This window comes from Lampetra fluviatilis, chromosome 22 (genome assembly GCF_964198595.1).
Source record: "Lampetra fluviatilis chromosome 22, kcLamFluv1.1, whole genome shotgun sequence".
Classification (NCBI taxonomy): Eukaryota; Metazoa; Chordata; class Hyperoartia; order Petromyzontiformes; family Petromyzontidae; genus Lampetra; species Lampetra fluviatilis.
In genome coordinates, this window is record NC_136296.1 from 11,914,331 (window position 1) to 11,929,604 (window position 15,274).

Here is a 15,274-nt window from a genome sequence, read left to right on the forward strand (position 1 = left end):
AGGTCGTGACCTCGGGAATCGAGTGAGGATGCTACATCTCACCCACTTGCTAAGGCCTCCGCCGTTACATCAGCCCACCGCAAATGCGCGCTTTGTAATTTGTGCCCGGCTAAGTCTGAATTACGTTAATTAGTTCACGCATCTTCTACCGAAGCGGGCATTAGCTATGTCAGATTTTTTTTTTGTCTGCAGACATTCAGTTTTTCCTGAAAAAGCTCGCCCAGCAGCCCGCGGAGCGAAACGTCGGACATCGAGCCGAACAACACACGCCGCGACACACTCCCGAAATCACACAGTGGCCAAATCCAAACAGCAGTACAACCGTGCCACCTGCACAGTATGATCGTCATCATCATCATCATGTATTATCCGTGTGTGATTTAACACTCGGGCCCTTTGGCATATATCATGGAAATAAAATCAAATAAATCCCGTCCACCAAAAGCGTCCTCCCAATCCCCATTTTTATCCCACAATCCCTGCGCCTCTTCCATTAGGGGAGGAATGCGCGGAGTGGCTCTCAGAGCGACTGACAACCACAGATGCAGCAGCCACGGCCTGCTGCTGCCGCCGGCCTCTGAACTGTCAGAAGGAGACGTCAGGCCGATACACAGAGGAGGGGACACGCAGAGGCAACCCGTGCCAACCCCCCCACCCAACTCCTCCCCCCCCCCCTATTGTGGAGCGGCGCAGGCTGCGGCACGAATACCGTGCAGGGGACATTTCGGGGTGGAAAAAAAACGTCAGCGCCACGTTGCGGCGACAAAAAGACAAAGATCCCCCGCGTAGCCTGTGACAGACTGTCGGGGCAAGTGCTGTTCGCGAGTAGCCCCTATGAAGGCTGGCACGGCACACGAGGGGGTGGGCGGCCAACACCACGGCCGGCCGCCTTTGTCTCCCTAGGGACGATGTTTACGCATCGCACCAGGTATTCATTTGAGGCTGAGTCGACCTAGGGGAGACCCGGGACCGGTTCAGATACTCATCACTGGTGTTGGCCGTGAGCGTGAATCGAACTAGAGTCGGCAGGATCATAGCGTAGCGCGCTAACCGCTACACCACCGCTCCCTACACATCCACACACACTCACACACAATCCCACTCACACACACTCACACACACAACATGAAGCAAATCGCCTTACGAGCACAACACACACCAATACACGGCGCTAATCAAACGCCTTACTCAAAACACACGCGCCAAGCCAAAGTTTCATTCGTGGATTTGGCCAAACATCCGAATGTAGCAGCACCCCCCTCACTATGGTCTTGAGACTCCGCGAGGCTGTTCCTGGGTGCATCGTTGGCATTCCTTTTATTATCACGGGGGTCGGGGGGAGGGGTGGGAGGGTGAGCGGTGGCGCAGTGGTTAGCGCACTGCGCTGCGATCCCGGCCGCCTCGGTTCGATTCCCGGCCACGGCTACCATCAGTTGCGCGCGCTACCCGAACCGGTCCTGGCCTCCCACCCCCTTCACCAACTCGTGCCCACCAGCGCGGTGAAGTATGGTCAAACAACTCCCATCTGTCTGACATCGCGTGCAGAGAGATCTTCATACAGCAGTGGATTAACAAAGGGGTGGCCATTATGATTACTATTATTAAATAACCGTTATAAGCATGAATGCCATTATTAGGCGACATCTACTGACAGCCTAAGGCAGGGGTCGGCAACCTACGGCTCCGGAGCCGCATGCGGCTCTTTACGGGCTGCTTCTTGACAATATGTACGTATGTACAGTATGTACTCAGATGCATTGCGGCTCTTGAAATACTGAATTTTGTACCGAATTGTAAAGAAATGGCTCTTCTTGTTATTTTGGTTGCCGACCCCTGGCCTAAGGCAAGGCACTGCAGAGTAAACACGATATAAGTCCATCTGTGTGTAAACCTGCAGCACTCGTTTCTATATCGCCTCGTACCAGGATGCACCAGCGGTGCCATAACAGGCGTTATGGGCTCTGTGGGCAGCAAGAGGGCAATTGGTGACACCGTGCATCCATCTCCGCTCCGACCAAGCCGCACTCACCGGCGTGGTGAAGTATGGTCAACTAACTCGGCACGACCCACGCACGGCCTTGGCAGGAGGCCGCTATCCAGCGGTGGATTGGTAATTCGGCTGTTCGTACCTTACAGTGAATTCACAAATTTAAACAACAACAACAACAAACAGCACGTGTCGCGTGCTTGGGAGGCGAGGGTTGGTGGATCACGTGCAGATTTGTGAATCCCCCGAGGCTTCCTGGGCTGCGAGGTGTCTCTTGTCCAGCAGTGGATGGACAACGAGTGGCGGTGCAAGTGCAACACGTGGGTAGGCAATGAAGGATACGTACCCGAGTACAGAGGCATGGCAAGCTCCAACAGCACCTTCACATCAACGCAGTAGAGTTGGCAGGCGATGCTGGCTGGCTGAGTGTGTGAGTGAGTGGCCACTGAAGGGACTCGTCCACTGGGGGTTGCGTATGGACGAGCTGCTAAAGTTGTACCAGGATGAAACGGCTTTGCTGCTACTGCTGTTGTGTCTGCTGACACGATGGTTTGGCAGCTGCCGCGAGAGAATTGGTTACACGCGGCGAGAGCCCTACCGAGGGTGGCAGACACACGGCGCACACCCGGGAGACGAGATGGAAAGATCTGGAGAGGGATGGGGAGAGACGGGGGCAGAACGCGCGAGGAGAGATGGGGTGAGACGGGGGCAGACTTATATGGAAACACGGGGAGATACGCGAAACTCTGACGGCGCTGGGAGAGACCGGGAGATCCACGGAGACTAAACGAGTGGAGACAGCGGGGTGGGTCTTACCCGATACCGGGAATTGAACTTAGGCACCGCGTTGAGAGCGCAGCGCGGCACGCTTGTTTAAGTTCACTAACCCAAGCAATTGTGTCCCTCACAACTAAGCAGAAGGTTGCGAGTTCAAATCCTTGTCGTGGTGGTCAACTCACAAATAAGGTCCCCATCCCTCCAGGACCGATAAAATTAGTACCACTTTGTTGGAAATACGTCATGGAAATGCGGAATTACCACCACTGCCTCTTTGAGTCAGGGCATAGACCCCACGCCTCGCCTTCACGGATGGCACGTGCAGCTACTGCTCGTTCTATGGTCGGTGCTGCTATTGCTTGCTCCCGATACTGTAACGATACTCTTTACAACTTGTGAGAATAGGGTTTCCCCCCTTTTTCTGGCAACAAAAAGGTGTTGAGATGTTAAAACACCAAACTGAAACCTTTTACAAGGAATCATGTCTGCATTAACTACAATGCTTGTGGTCAGAATGCATACAAAAAAACATACTCTTATAATAAATGCATTGTCCTTGAAACTGATTTGTCCACACCAGAGACAGCTTTCTTTTGAGCCTAGTCTCAAAAGGGTGTTGGACCAGAGGACACCAAAAGACGTGTTGTTTGCATTCTGACCACAAGTATTGTGGTTAATGCAGACGTGATTCCTTGTAAAAGGTTTCAGTTTGGTGTTATAACATCTCAACACCTATTTTGTTGCGAGAAAAAAGGGGAAAACCTATTCTCATATTTTGGTCCTGGCAAAGGAGGTCCCATGACGTAGTCCTTTACGACTTGTACGGTACACGGTTGCCTCTCACTCTCAAAGAGAGCGAACGGCTCCAAGCGCGAGGATTGCCCAAGCTCTGTGATCCTCTGTATATATATATATATATTTTAACGTGTCTTCAGCCAATTACACATATGGGAGAAAACCGGAGCATCCAGAGCAACCCTACGTGTGCGAGGGAGCAACGCTGTATCCCCATACAGATGGAAAGAGATGGAGATTAGTCCACGCTTCGCCGTTCTCGCCACGCTCTTGGCCAGCCAGGGTTATGGTAACTGGAGGCGCACAGGCAAGGGAGCGTCACGGCATTCGCACGGTGATCCACCAACCCTCGCCTCCACAGTGCTGGAGCACAGGCCACGCGTACTGGCGATCCATATTTGCTTCATCGCTATACGCGATTTTTTTTCCCCTTTTGCCATTTTGTTGATGCCTCCGATCGCTCTTGCCAACTCGCCCTGGTCTTTTGACTTCCCCGCGGGGTAAACAAATACACGTGAAACTGCTACAGCTGATGCAGCTGCTGCTGCTGTTACTGCACATGATGCTCAACCTGCTGCTCTCATGCCAATGTTACCGCTGCCTCTGCTGCCGCTGCCGCCGCTTACTAAATCCGACCATTCGTACCTCCGATACCTCTCGTAATGCTGACCCTGCTTGATGCGACTTAACCTGCTGGTGCTGCTGTCGTCACGAAGTGCTCGCGTTGGCGAAAAGATGACACCGTTCCAATTTTTGGTACAGGACGATCCGGGGGGGGTGGGGGGACCAACCCTGTGTCACGTGAGCCACACACCCCCTGCGTGTCAACCCTCCCAGAAAGTTATTTTTAAATTCTCGTGTTTTTTCCCCGCTATTGATTTGTGTATTTATTGAGCATCATTTGGTGACGCTGCTGCTGCTGCTGCTGTCGTTGCTGCTGCTGCTGCTGCGTGGGGCCGCCACGGTGGCTAGGAGATGTTAACTACTTCGCCTGGTATACAGGAGGTCGTGGGTTTGATCCAGACCCTGACGCCTGCTGCTGTATATTTGGAGTTTGCGTGTCTCTCTCTCTCCCCCTGGTCGCGTGGATTTTTCTCCGGGTCCTCCGGATTTTCTCTCCACATTTAGAATCAACATCAACATGCGTTTTGAGTATTTGACTGCTGCAATCAATGTCCACACTATAAGCCACTTTGTTGAGCTATCATATGTGGCCAGGTCGCTTCTGAAAAAAGCTGTACAACTCAGTGAGCCTTACCTGGTGAAATATTTTTTAAAAAACATTTAGTCGTGAGTTGACAAGCGGCGGTGGTGGTGCAGAAGCACTGATAACAAAATAGAACTCAACAATTTTGACAACACTGTTCATTAAAAGGAAAACAATATAGGCGACGTTCCGGGCAATGACCCTTCTTCATGACACGTGACGTTTCGAGAAATGGGTCTTATTTTCATAGCACACGACGTTGGGCTATAAGGACCGTTGCCAGCATCGTGCCCTGTTCTATACATTATTTGTTAAGGCCACACACTGTTATTGACGAATGTGTTAGTGTGTTCTGCTGTTAATCAGAGGAGGCCGGCTTGATCAGACGTCAAACCGCCTAGCTGGCAACTTGCTGCCAGCCTGGGTTAGAGTCCAGGATTCAGCCGCATGTGGTTAAACGTGGTTCTCAGGCGGAGCGAGTGAATGAACGTCTCAGCCCGGTCCACCAACCAATCACACGACTGCACGAAAAACACGACCCGTCGCGTTCGTTTTGGATTTTCAACTTTATTTGGCTACATCGCAACCGTGAGAATGTTTTGACGTCTTTATTTGTAAACCCCCATATCAGTTCGACTGACATGTCACGATCTCACAGCGCAGTGGTGTGCGTCCGATTGTGACCGGTGCGTGGGGTTGGCCACCACCCCGTCATGTGCCGTCCTGGCCTTTACAGGCGCTCGCTAACAGCACTTGCACCCACAGCCTGTTGTAGGCTATGCGGGGGATCTTTGTCTTTGTCCTGTTGTGTAAAGAATAACAAAGCCACTTGAAGGATGTTTTATTGTGTTTGTTTTGGTTTGAGCACCGTGCGCAGAGCGTGTGGGTGGGTGAGTGCTGCGCTCCACTGTGTGGGTAAGAGGTCACCTGAAGGGTTCTCAGACGTAACTCTGCGATATCCACTTCTGCGGGCCGTTCTCAGACCCATGAGGTACACTGCTGAGACATTTAAGCGTGGCTCGTTTGTCTCACGGCAGCAAAAATGTTAATGCATTGAGAAAACAAATTAAGAAATGTAAAAACAACGCACATAAAACAAAAACATTAACTAAATCGTTGACGCATTCCTCCATTCACACATTGACTGCATGAACATCATCGCTCACATCTCTGCCCTGCAGCTCCAGTCTACTATTCTCTCTCTCCGTCTCGGGGAGACCTTCATCCAGCAGTGGATTGATCACGTTTGACGACGACGATGAGGATGAGGATTCATCCTGGACAGCTTCACTCGTAACCGATGCTCGCCAAGTTTCAGGCTCTATCTCCCCCTGTTGCTGACGGGAGCTCGGGTGGGAGCTGGGGCCGGGAGGGAACCGAGGAGGGGCTGGATAGGGAATTCCTGGGGCCGGGACGGTGGCTGAGAACACACGCACACACACACACAGAGAGACTAAGATCCCCCGTATCGGATTAATAATCGACTTTTGGGGCAAGTGCTGTTAGCGAGCCCCTACGAAGGCCAGACACGCACAGAAACACTCGCAAATACAAGCACAAAGGCAAATATCCCCCGTATAGCCTTAACAGACCGTTGGGGCAAGTGCTGTTTGCGAGCGCCTACGAAGGCTGGCACGGCACACGAGGGGGTGGGTGGCCAGCACTACGCCCGGCCGCCTTTGTCTCCCCAGTGGGGATGTTTACACACCGCACCAGGTACTCATTTGATGTTGAATCGACCTAGGGGAGGCCCAGTACAGGTTCAGATAATCGTCACTGGTGGCGGGAATCGAACTCTGTCCACCGGGTTTGTAGTGCAGCGCGCTAAGCGTTATACTCCCGGTTCCCCACAACCACACGCATGGACACATGCACGTGTTGATGCACAGATGTACATCAACACGAGGTGACGGTTGTCGTAACTACCATGGCAGTGGCAGCAACAGAGAGACACGGAGGCGACGAGGCAATAATGAAATAATTCCTCTTGTTAGATATTATCAGAGAGACGAGGAGGTGACAGAGTGACCGTGACGGAGTGGCTGTCGGGCTCTGTGTGAGAGACAATCACCCCGGAGTGTCTCTCGCCGGCCAGATGGACACGAGGCTGCAGTAGCGCAAGTCGGACAGCACCTCTCGTCCCAGGAGCGGCTCCTGCAGGACAAAGCACTGCGTGAGACGGAGCCGCCTGCGTCACGCCGACGATTCTCACCCGGCTGGGGGGGGTGGAGGGTGAATCCAGTCCACGGTTTCCAAGTTTAAAGGAGCGGTCACCTCGCTCGTGCCGAGTCTGAACTGAGTTTCGCCTTCCGATGGTCGCTCGGCTGGGATAGCTGTGCAGGAATCATCGCCACCCCCCCCCCCGACCACTGCAAACACCTGCCGACCCATCGATACCCATCTGCTAATAATTAATGACTCGGTTTGACAATGAAACTCTTTCCCAATTAGAACCTCGCTTCAATTAGAACCTCGCGTCAATCCTCGCTCCTTGCGTGGAACTGCCGCCCGATTGTGAGTGTATGCACGGCGAACTTCCTTCGCACCGTACGCAGCCACCTGCGATGAGTGAAGCGTGCTCATCGCAGGTGGACGTGGCGATCTGTTTGGTCGATCGCGCGGCCCTCCTCCCGCTCCCACATGGGGGGGGGGGGGCCTCCCCAACCGCCCCCCCTCCCTGCCCCCCCCCCCCCCCGCCACCTCCCACCCCCCCACCCCCGGTGCTGTCAGCGGCGCAACTCTCAGCGTGACGTCGATCGCTTCTCTAATGCCGCGCGCAAGGAGAGGGAGAGATAGCGCGAGTGGGCTTTGAAGTGGCCGGGTGCGGGTCAGAGGTCAGAGCACCGAGCAGCGCCGCCGTTCTAAAAACACATCTGCAGGGGAACAAGAACAAACCACGCGCCCCTAGCACGCACTCACAGAGACAAAGGTCCTCCCGCCCCCCGTGTAGCCTTCACAGACTGTCGGGGCAAGTGCTGTTAGCGAGCACCTATGAAGGCCGGCACGGCACACGAGGGGGTGGGTGGCCAGTACTACGCCCGGCCGCGTTTGTCTCCTCAGTGCTGATGTTTACACGCACAGGTGCTCATTTGAGGCTGAGTAGATCTAGGGGAGGCCCATGACCAGTTCATATAATCGTCAGTGGAGTTCGCAGTGAACGGGAATGGAACTCGGGTCGTCGGGTTCGTAGCGCAGTGCGCTACCCGCTACACCACCGCTCCCCATACACGCACAGACTCACACAGACTCACACAGACCCACACAAAGACACACACAGACTCACAGAGACACACACAGACACACGCAGACAGACACACACAGACACACGCAGACACACACAGACTCACACAGACTCACATAGACTCACACAGACACACGCAGACACACACAGACTCACACAGACCCACACAAAGACACACGCAGACACACACAGACTCACACAGACACACACAGACTCACACAGACACACGGAGCAGACACACACAGACACACGCAGACACACACAAACTCACACAGACTCACATAGACTCACGCAGACACACGCAGACAAACACAGACTCACAGACACACACAGACTCACACAGACACACACAGACTCACACAGACTCACATAGACACACACAGACTCACACAAACATACGCAGACACACACAGACACACGCAGACAAACACAGACACACACAGACACACACAGACTCACATAGACTCACACAGACCCACACAGACCCACACAGACTCACACAGACACACGCAGACAAACACAGACTCACATAGACACACATAGACTCACACGGACGCTCGCTCGCTCCGGATTGGACTGAGCGAAGGACGCGGCACTCACGGTCGGCTCACAGCGCTCCTCCTTCCTCTCGAAGTTTCTCCGCTCCTCCTTTCTCTGCTCACCACACGAGCAGCGACGGAGCGGACGTCGCACGTGAGCTGCGTGCGCTGCGTGAATGCCCCGTCCCGATTCATTTTATCCTCAGTTCACGCGATTATAGAAATATTGGGTACACAATAATAGCAGATTGCTGTGGATAGGCGTACCCTGTAGTCTAGTGGTAGTGCCTTATGCCGATAATCCCATACATAGACAACGTTGCTTAAGTTGATGTTTTACTCCCCCCTCAGAGTAATTCCATCGCATTGCCAATGCTGCTCCGTGACCCGTTAGTGACCCTCTGGTGACCCGTGACCCGCTAGTGACCCGTGACCCACTGGTGACCCGCTGCCGACCCGTGACCCGCTGGTTACCCGCTAGTGACCCCGTGACCCACTGGTGACCCGCTGGTGACCCGTGACCCGCTAGTGACCCGTGACCCACTGGTGACCCGTGACCCACTAGTGACCCCGTGACCCACTGGTGACCCGCTAGTGACCCGTGACCCACTGGTGACCCGCTGTTGACCCGTGACCCGTGACCCACTAGTGACCCACTGGTGACCCGCTGGTGACCCGTGACCCGCTGGTGACCCGTGATCCGCTAGTGACCCCGTGACCCACTGGTGACCCGCTGCCGACCCGTGAGCTCACCCGCGCCGCCCTCTCGGCCACGCGCTCCTGCGCGTACATGGGGATGCCGCGGTTGGTGCGGTGCAGGTAGCGGTTCACGAACGCCGGGTACGACCGTGGCGCCAAACCCGACGGCAGCCGGCAGATCGCACCGCTGCCACCGGCGTCACCGCCACCGACGATCACCGGGCGAGCCGATCCTGGGAGCTGCTCCTGCAGCCAAACGGGTTTGGTGGATCACCGCACAAAATGTTGTGAAATTTGGGACTTTCAGTGACAGGGTGATGGTGGTGAGGGGGGGGTCAACGGAGGGTGGGGGGCACCATCGCACCTCTCCTCTGCCAGGGGGCGCGTCTCTCGTCTCGCGAGGGCCTTTGGGGACCCGGCCCCCCAGTGGGGGCAGCCGCCCTGGAGCGCGAGGACCCCGGTGCCCTTTGCGATTCCGTCTTCTCCGTGGCGGTTCCGGCTTGACCTCCGGCTCGGGGTCGCTGTTGCTGTCCTCGCTGCTCCTACACGCGCACGCCAGCGGTGAGACTTCCACAGGGTGGCGGTGCAGAAAGTGGGTTGTTAAAGAGTCTACACCAAGGGTTTGTGTTTTATCTCTGGGTAGGTGTGGGATCTTTCGGCTGTCTGCGGTTTTCTCCAACACGCAGCCACTTCATAACAAACTGACCAGACATTCCAAGCAAGTGGTAAAAGTTCCACATTTCTATGGCCGGGGGCACGTTCATCCATAGAACACCCAATGTTTGTTTTCCACAAAGCGGTAATTAACTTTATGATTCAACTCTGCAGTGATCATGAAGTTGAGCCAACCCCCCAATAATGTACCGACTCATTCCGTGCGTGCGTTGGGAGCAGTTCGCAGATGCCTCTCGTCGCTCCATCTCCATGAAGCAGCGCAGCTTCATGTCTCCTATGCCGGCCAGTGGATAGTCCACGACTGATGACGACGATGGTGATGACGACCGCCCGAGCCCACACCCCCCCCCCCCCCCCCCGGCGACTCACTCGGACTCTGACGCGAGCCGCGCGAGCTCTAGCCGGCCGAGGCGCCGGTAGCACTCCTCCAGCGTCCGCAGTTCGTCGGGGCCTCCGGCCCACGATGGGTCGGAGGCGTCGGGGCCCGAGCCTCGTCCCGTGAAGCCCCACGTCCCCGTCCGCTCGGCGTCGTCCCGCTCGCCCGGGCGTCCCGGCGACTCCGCCGGGGGCTCCGGCGCGCTGGCCGGCTTCGTGTCTGCCTGCAAGGGCGTCCACGCAGCGGGGATGTCCCCAAGTGGAGTCATTCGAAGGTCATTTTTCAGTACTGGGATGTTTTTGGGCCAACACCAATCACACCATGTGATTTAGTGTGTGTTAGTTATGGGAGGAAACTCGAGTACCCGGAGGAAATCGAAACAGAACAGAGAGGGAAAGACAGAATGTACAAAATGCACAGCGAGTGTTACCACTGCGTTGCCACCCTAGAGTTTACTCCGCGTGACAACAATAATTAGATGTTTAGGGCGCCCTTAAAAAATGAATATCAGAGGCCCGTGCGTGTAGAGGTGGAAGGGATGAGTGATGAGAAGGAACAGGCGGGAGAGAGAGAGACTCCAGAAACAAGTGATCAGAGAGCGAGAGAGAGAGCGAGAGAGAGTTAGGAGGTCGTGTTAACCCGGTGCTGGGGTCTTCAGCCGGGACTCAGAATGCACTGTATGTTGAACTTCTTTCGCACCGCACGTAGCTAACCGTGCTAATCGGAGGTGCGGTGTAGGGACAACAAACTAGACACAGGGGGCAGGCAACCTCCAAGGGGGCAGGCAACTCCACTGGGCGCCGTGGGGACAAAATCCAAGTGGGCACCCCTACGGATCGGTGGATGCGATGCTGACCGGAGGGCACCGGCGTCATCTGTGCGAGGGGGGGGGTGGGGGCACCTGCACGCGTCGGGGGTCGTGCGGTCGTGCGGGAGTCCGGTCGTCGCCGCCGGCGTCGTCGATGCCGTCGGCTCCTCTCCGCGCGCTCTCCGTGTCCGACGTCTCGCTCCGCTCCGAGTCGCTCGCTGGTGATATTTGAGCGGAGCGCAGAAGACAAGCGGCTCAATGGTCGAAGACCCCCCCATCCCCCACCCCCCCCCCCTCGGGGGGGCAGCACTGAGATCCGAGAGTTAAACACCCGGGGGCTCAGCTGACCGACACGTGGTTACACCAGGTTGAGGATCGGTCAAGCGCAGCGATCCACAGAGTCACTTTGAGACCCACAGGCTCACTTAGATATTCTTCGAGTCACATAGAGACCCATCGTCACGTAAATACCCATCGAGTCACATAAAGACCCATAGAGTTACATAGAGACCCATAGTCACATAAAGAACCATAGGCTCACACAAAGGCCAATAGAGTCACATAGACTCACATAGAATCACACAGATATCCATAGTCACACAAGAGACCCACAGACTCGTGCACACCGAGCCCAAAGCACTTTTCTCCACTCTCAACGCGGCCTCTAACAGCGCGCTTGCCCTCCCTCGCGCTCCGATTCCAGTCCAGGGCCTGCCACTCCTCCACGGCGCTTCCATCGCTCGAGCAGCAGCCATCGCCGATCCGTGCGATCGGACAGCCGAAGGAGAACCGAATCGACTTGGGTCGTTGGGCCCCCCCCCCCCTTTAGGGGGAGAAACGAACCTTGGGCGGGCGGTGGTGCCCGCGCCTCCTCCGCCGCCCGGGGCGTCATCTCTCGCTGCCGCGGGGCGGCCGGGCCCTCGGGGCCGCAGCAGCCCCTCTCCGTGGCCCGACTCACGAGGGCGTCCGTCAGGGTCACCGTGGCCTCCGCGAGCTTCCTGGTGGAGGAGGAGGCGGTGGAGGGGATCGTGCGGGAAGGATGCGAGGTGGAGGAGCACGAGCGAGGACGTGAAGGAGGACGTGCGGCGCCGCGCGGGTGCTCGCCGGCTAAAGAAGATGAAATTAAATCCTCCGGACTGAAATTCCACAGCTGACCGTGGACTACACAAAGCCCCGTGAGCGACATTCACGTGCTGACAAAGTGACTCGGAACGCTGCAAGAAGCTGCTCATCTCTTTCTCGGTGCAGGGGGATGGTGGGGAGGGGTGGGCACGATCAGTTCAGTCGCAACCCAGGCCGGGCAGCCGCGTGGGGCAGTGCCAGCGTCGTCACAAACGATGGTAGTGGTGGGAGGGGGGGGGTCCGCAAGCATGGCAGGCTCTGCCCACACCTCCCCCACCACCACCCACACCCCCCCCCCCGTGCTCACCGCGGGTCCTCGCGCGTGCCCACGTAGTCCAGCACGCACTCGCAGAGGCTGCGGCCCATCGAGAGGAAGTCGCTCACGTCGTAGCTGCTGCTGCTGCCCCTGGCGCTGCTTCTGCTGGGGGGGGGACACGGGGAGGAGAGCGGCGCCTTGGGGCCACGCGAGACCCCCCCCCCCCACCGACACGGCTCACCCGCAGCATCGCAACGTCTGCCACAGCGGCGTCCCCGAGGGGTACGGCCGGATCGGGCCCCGCGCTTTGGGGGGCACCAGCGCTTCCACGTCACGCTGTCAGACGTAGCACTCCCCCCGTTTGGTTCGAAGGCGTCGGGGGGGGGGGGGGGGTCCCGCGCGGTGTGGTTGGGCCCGGGCCCCGCACCCCGCTTCCTGGCACCACCTCCGTTCGTTCCAACTCAAAGGATATATATATAAATATATATATTTTTTCGAAAGACAAAGATTCCGTGTATAGCCTCAACAAACTGTTGGGGCAAGTGCTGTTAGCGAGCACCTATGAAGGTCGGAACGGCACATGATGGAGTGGTGTGGCTAGAAACGACCCCCGGCTGCCTTTGTCTCCCCAATGCTGCAGTTTGCACACTGCACCAGGTACTTGTGTGATGCTGAGTCGACCTAGGGGAGGCCCACGACTGCTTTAGAGAATCATCACGGGTGTTGGTGGACGGAATGGAACTCAGTTCGCTGGGCTTGTAGCAAAGCACGCTAACCGCTGCGCCACTGCTCCCCACTTCCGACCACACGCACGCACACAGGCGCAGTTCTGTGGAGGTGGTGGTCTCCACAAGGCTGACTGACAGCTTCCGCCACGTGCAATGTTGCTCACCTCCACGTGTGGATAGAATGAGTGTTGAGTGAAAGCTGAGCCTGGGTCTGCCCCCCCCCTGCCCCCCACTCCACCCCCTATCCACCCACCTCACCCCACCTCACCCCCCACTCCCCTCTTGCCCCCCACTCCACCCCCCACCCCAACCACCTCACCCACCCCACCTCCCTCTTGCCCCCCACTCCACCCCACCTCCCTCTTGCCCCCCACTCCACCCACCCACCCACCCACCCCACCCCCCACCTCACCCACCCACCCCACCCCTCTTGCCCCCCAATCCACCCCCGACCTCACCCCCCACCTCACCGACCCACCCCACCCTCCACCCCACCCCTCTTGCCCCCCACTCCACACACCCCAACTCAACCCCCACCCCACCCCCCACCTCACCCCCCACCCCACCCCCCCACCCCCCCACCTCACCCCCCACCCCACCCCCCCCCCACCCCCCGGCCGTACGCGCTCAGTCCCCGCGAGCCGGCGAACGACGCCTCGAGGGTGAAGGCGTTGGCGATGCCCATGGCGCGGAACATCACGGCGCGTCCCGTCGACTCCTTCCCCTGCCGGATGCGAAACTTGCAGCTGCGCCAGTCGAAGCGACCCGGAGCCTGCGTCCGGCAGGGACAGGCAAAGGTGGCCCGGCGCGGCCTCTCAACCGGGCCCGTTGGGGCAAGTGCCGTGGGCGGTGCGACAGAAGGCCGCCGTGCGCACGCCGTGCACACGCCGTGCACACACCGTGCGCACGGTGGCTCACGCCCGCTACGGAGATGGAGCGATAACATCGGCTCGTGTTGCTGTGGTGTTAGTTCCAAGATTCGATTTGATGTGTCCCAGTCGAGTGGCCTCACTTTGGACGGACGGATTGACTCGCACGGATGGACGGACTCACTCACACGGACTCATAAGGATGGACTCACACGGACGGACGGACTCACTCACACGGATGGACTCACACGGACGGCCGGGTTCATTCAGACGGACGAACTCACTCACACGGACAGACTCACACGGACAGACGGACTCACTCACACGGATGGACTCACACGGACGGACGGGTTCATTCAGACGGACGAACTCACTCACACTGACAGACTCACACGGAAGGACGAACTCACACACACGGACGAACTCACACGGACGGACTCACACGGACGGACGGGTTCATTCAGACGGACGAACTCACTCACACTGACAGACTCACACGGAAGGACGGACTCACTCACACGGACGAACTCACACGGACGGACTCACTCAAACCGACTCATTCACACGGACTCACTCACACGGACAGACGGACGGACTCACTCACCCTGCGCGCCATGAGCCAGGGGAAGAGTCGCTCGCGGAGGAAGAGCGCCGCGCTGGCGTCGCCGGCGCCGCGTGGCGGCCGCGAGCTGCAGCCGTACACGAACACGTTGTGCTTGCGGCTGTGGCCGTGCAGGTCGCAGTAGAGGATCACCTGCGCCACGAGGTACCACACCGGTGGCGGCGTGACGGCCAGCGGTGACCGTCAACGCGACTGCTGCGGCCGTCTGGAACGCTCTTCCTTCCGATATTAGGAAGCTACCGGGAGCGATGCACTTGTAAATCATCGAGAGTGACAAAATCAGTTTTTGTTTAGTTTGTTGTCCTTACCCCCGCATCTCCGATTAGCACGGTTAGCTACGTACGGTGCGAAAGAAGTTCAACGTGCATAAATACGACTGCTGCGTCCGCCTCTTGAGATGTTTGTTTGTTCAACAGCTAAGTTTTTTATTGCACAAACAATTTGAACAATCGGATGCAACTGGGAGCAGTGTCCGATGGACAGGTCTCGAGTTAAATATCGTGGATAGAGCTACACGGATCCTGGCTACACGGCCATGACCTCCGGCGTCTCTGAAAGGGGACTGGGCACGCA

The 15,274-nt window shown here is 57.3% G+C and overlaps 2 protein-coding genes across 2 annotated transcripts in view; one reads left to right on the plus strand and one right to left on the minus strand.

Annotated features, from left to right (window-relative positions):
- CLU (clusterin) overlaps positions 1 to 15,274 on the plus strand; it is a 184,685-nt gene that overhangs the window by 90,475 nt on the left and 78,936 nt on the right. The gene's annotated exons all lie outside the window — the stretch shown is intronic.
- On the minus strand, positions 5,514 to 12,592 carry LOC144938417 (uncharacterized). The gene is made up of 9 exons (XM_078866199.1): positions 12,534 to 12,592; positions 11,948 to 12,102; positions 11,198 to 11,322; positions 10,290 to 10,519; positions 9,610 to 9,787; positions 9,300 to 9,491; positions 8,608 to 8,661; positions 6,838 to 6,920; positions 5,514 to 6,186 (listed from the first exon to the last, which is right to left on the minus strand). Exons 1-9 carry the CDS (start codon positions 12,590 to 12,592, stop codon positions 6,081 to 6,083), a joined length of 1,182 nt encoding a protein of 393 aa, XP_078722325.1. The 3' UTR covers positions 5,514 to 6,080.

Bases quoted from the DNA above. Each gene is read 5' to 3' on its own strand.
- LOC144938417 (XM_078866199.1), bottom strand. From the start codon at position 12,592: ATGGGCCGCAGCCTCTGCGAGTGCGTGCTGGACTACGTGGGCACGCGC. The intron at 8,662-9,299 runs GTGAGCTCACGG...TGTGGTGAGCAG, and splicing joins TGGCCGAGAGGGCGGCGCGG to AGAAAGGAGGAGCGGAGAAA. The intron at 6,187-6,837 runs GTGATTGTCTCT...GTGTGTTCTCAG, and splicing joins CCGGCGAGAGACACTCCGGG to CCACCGTCCCGGCCCCAGGA.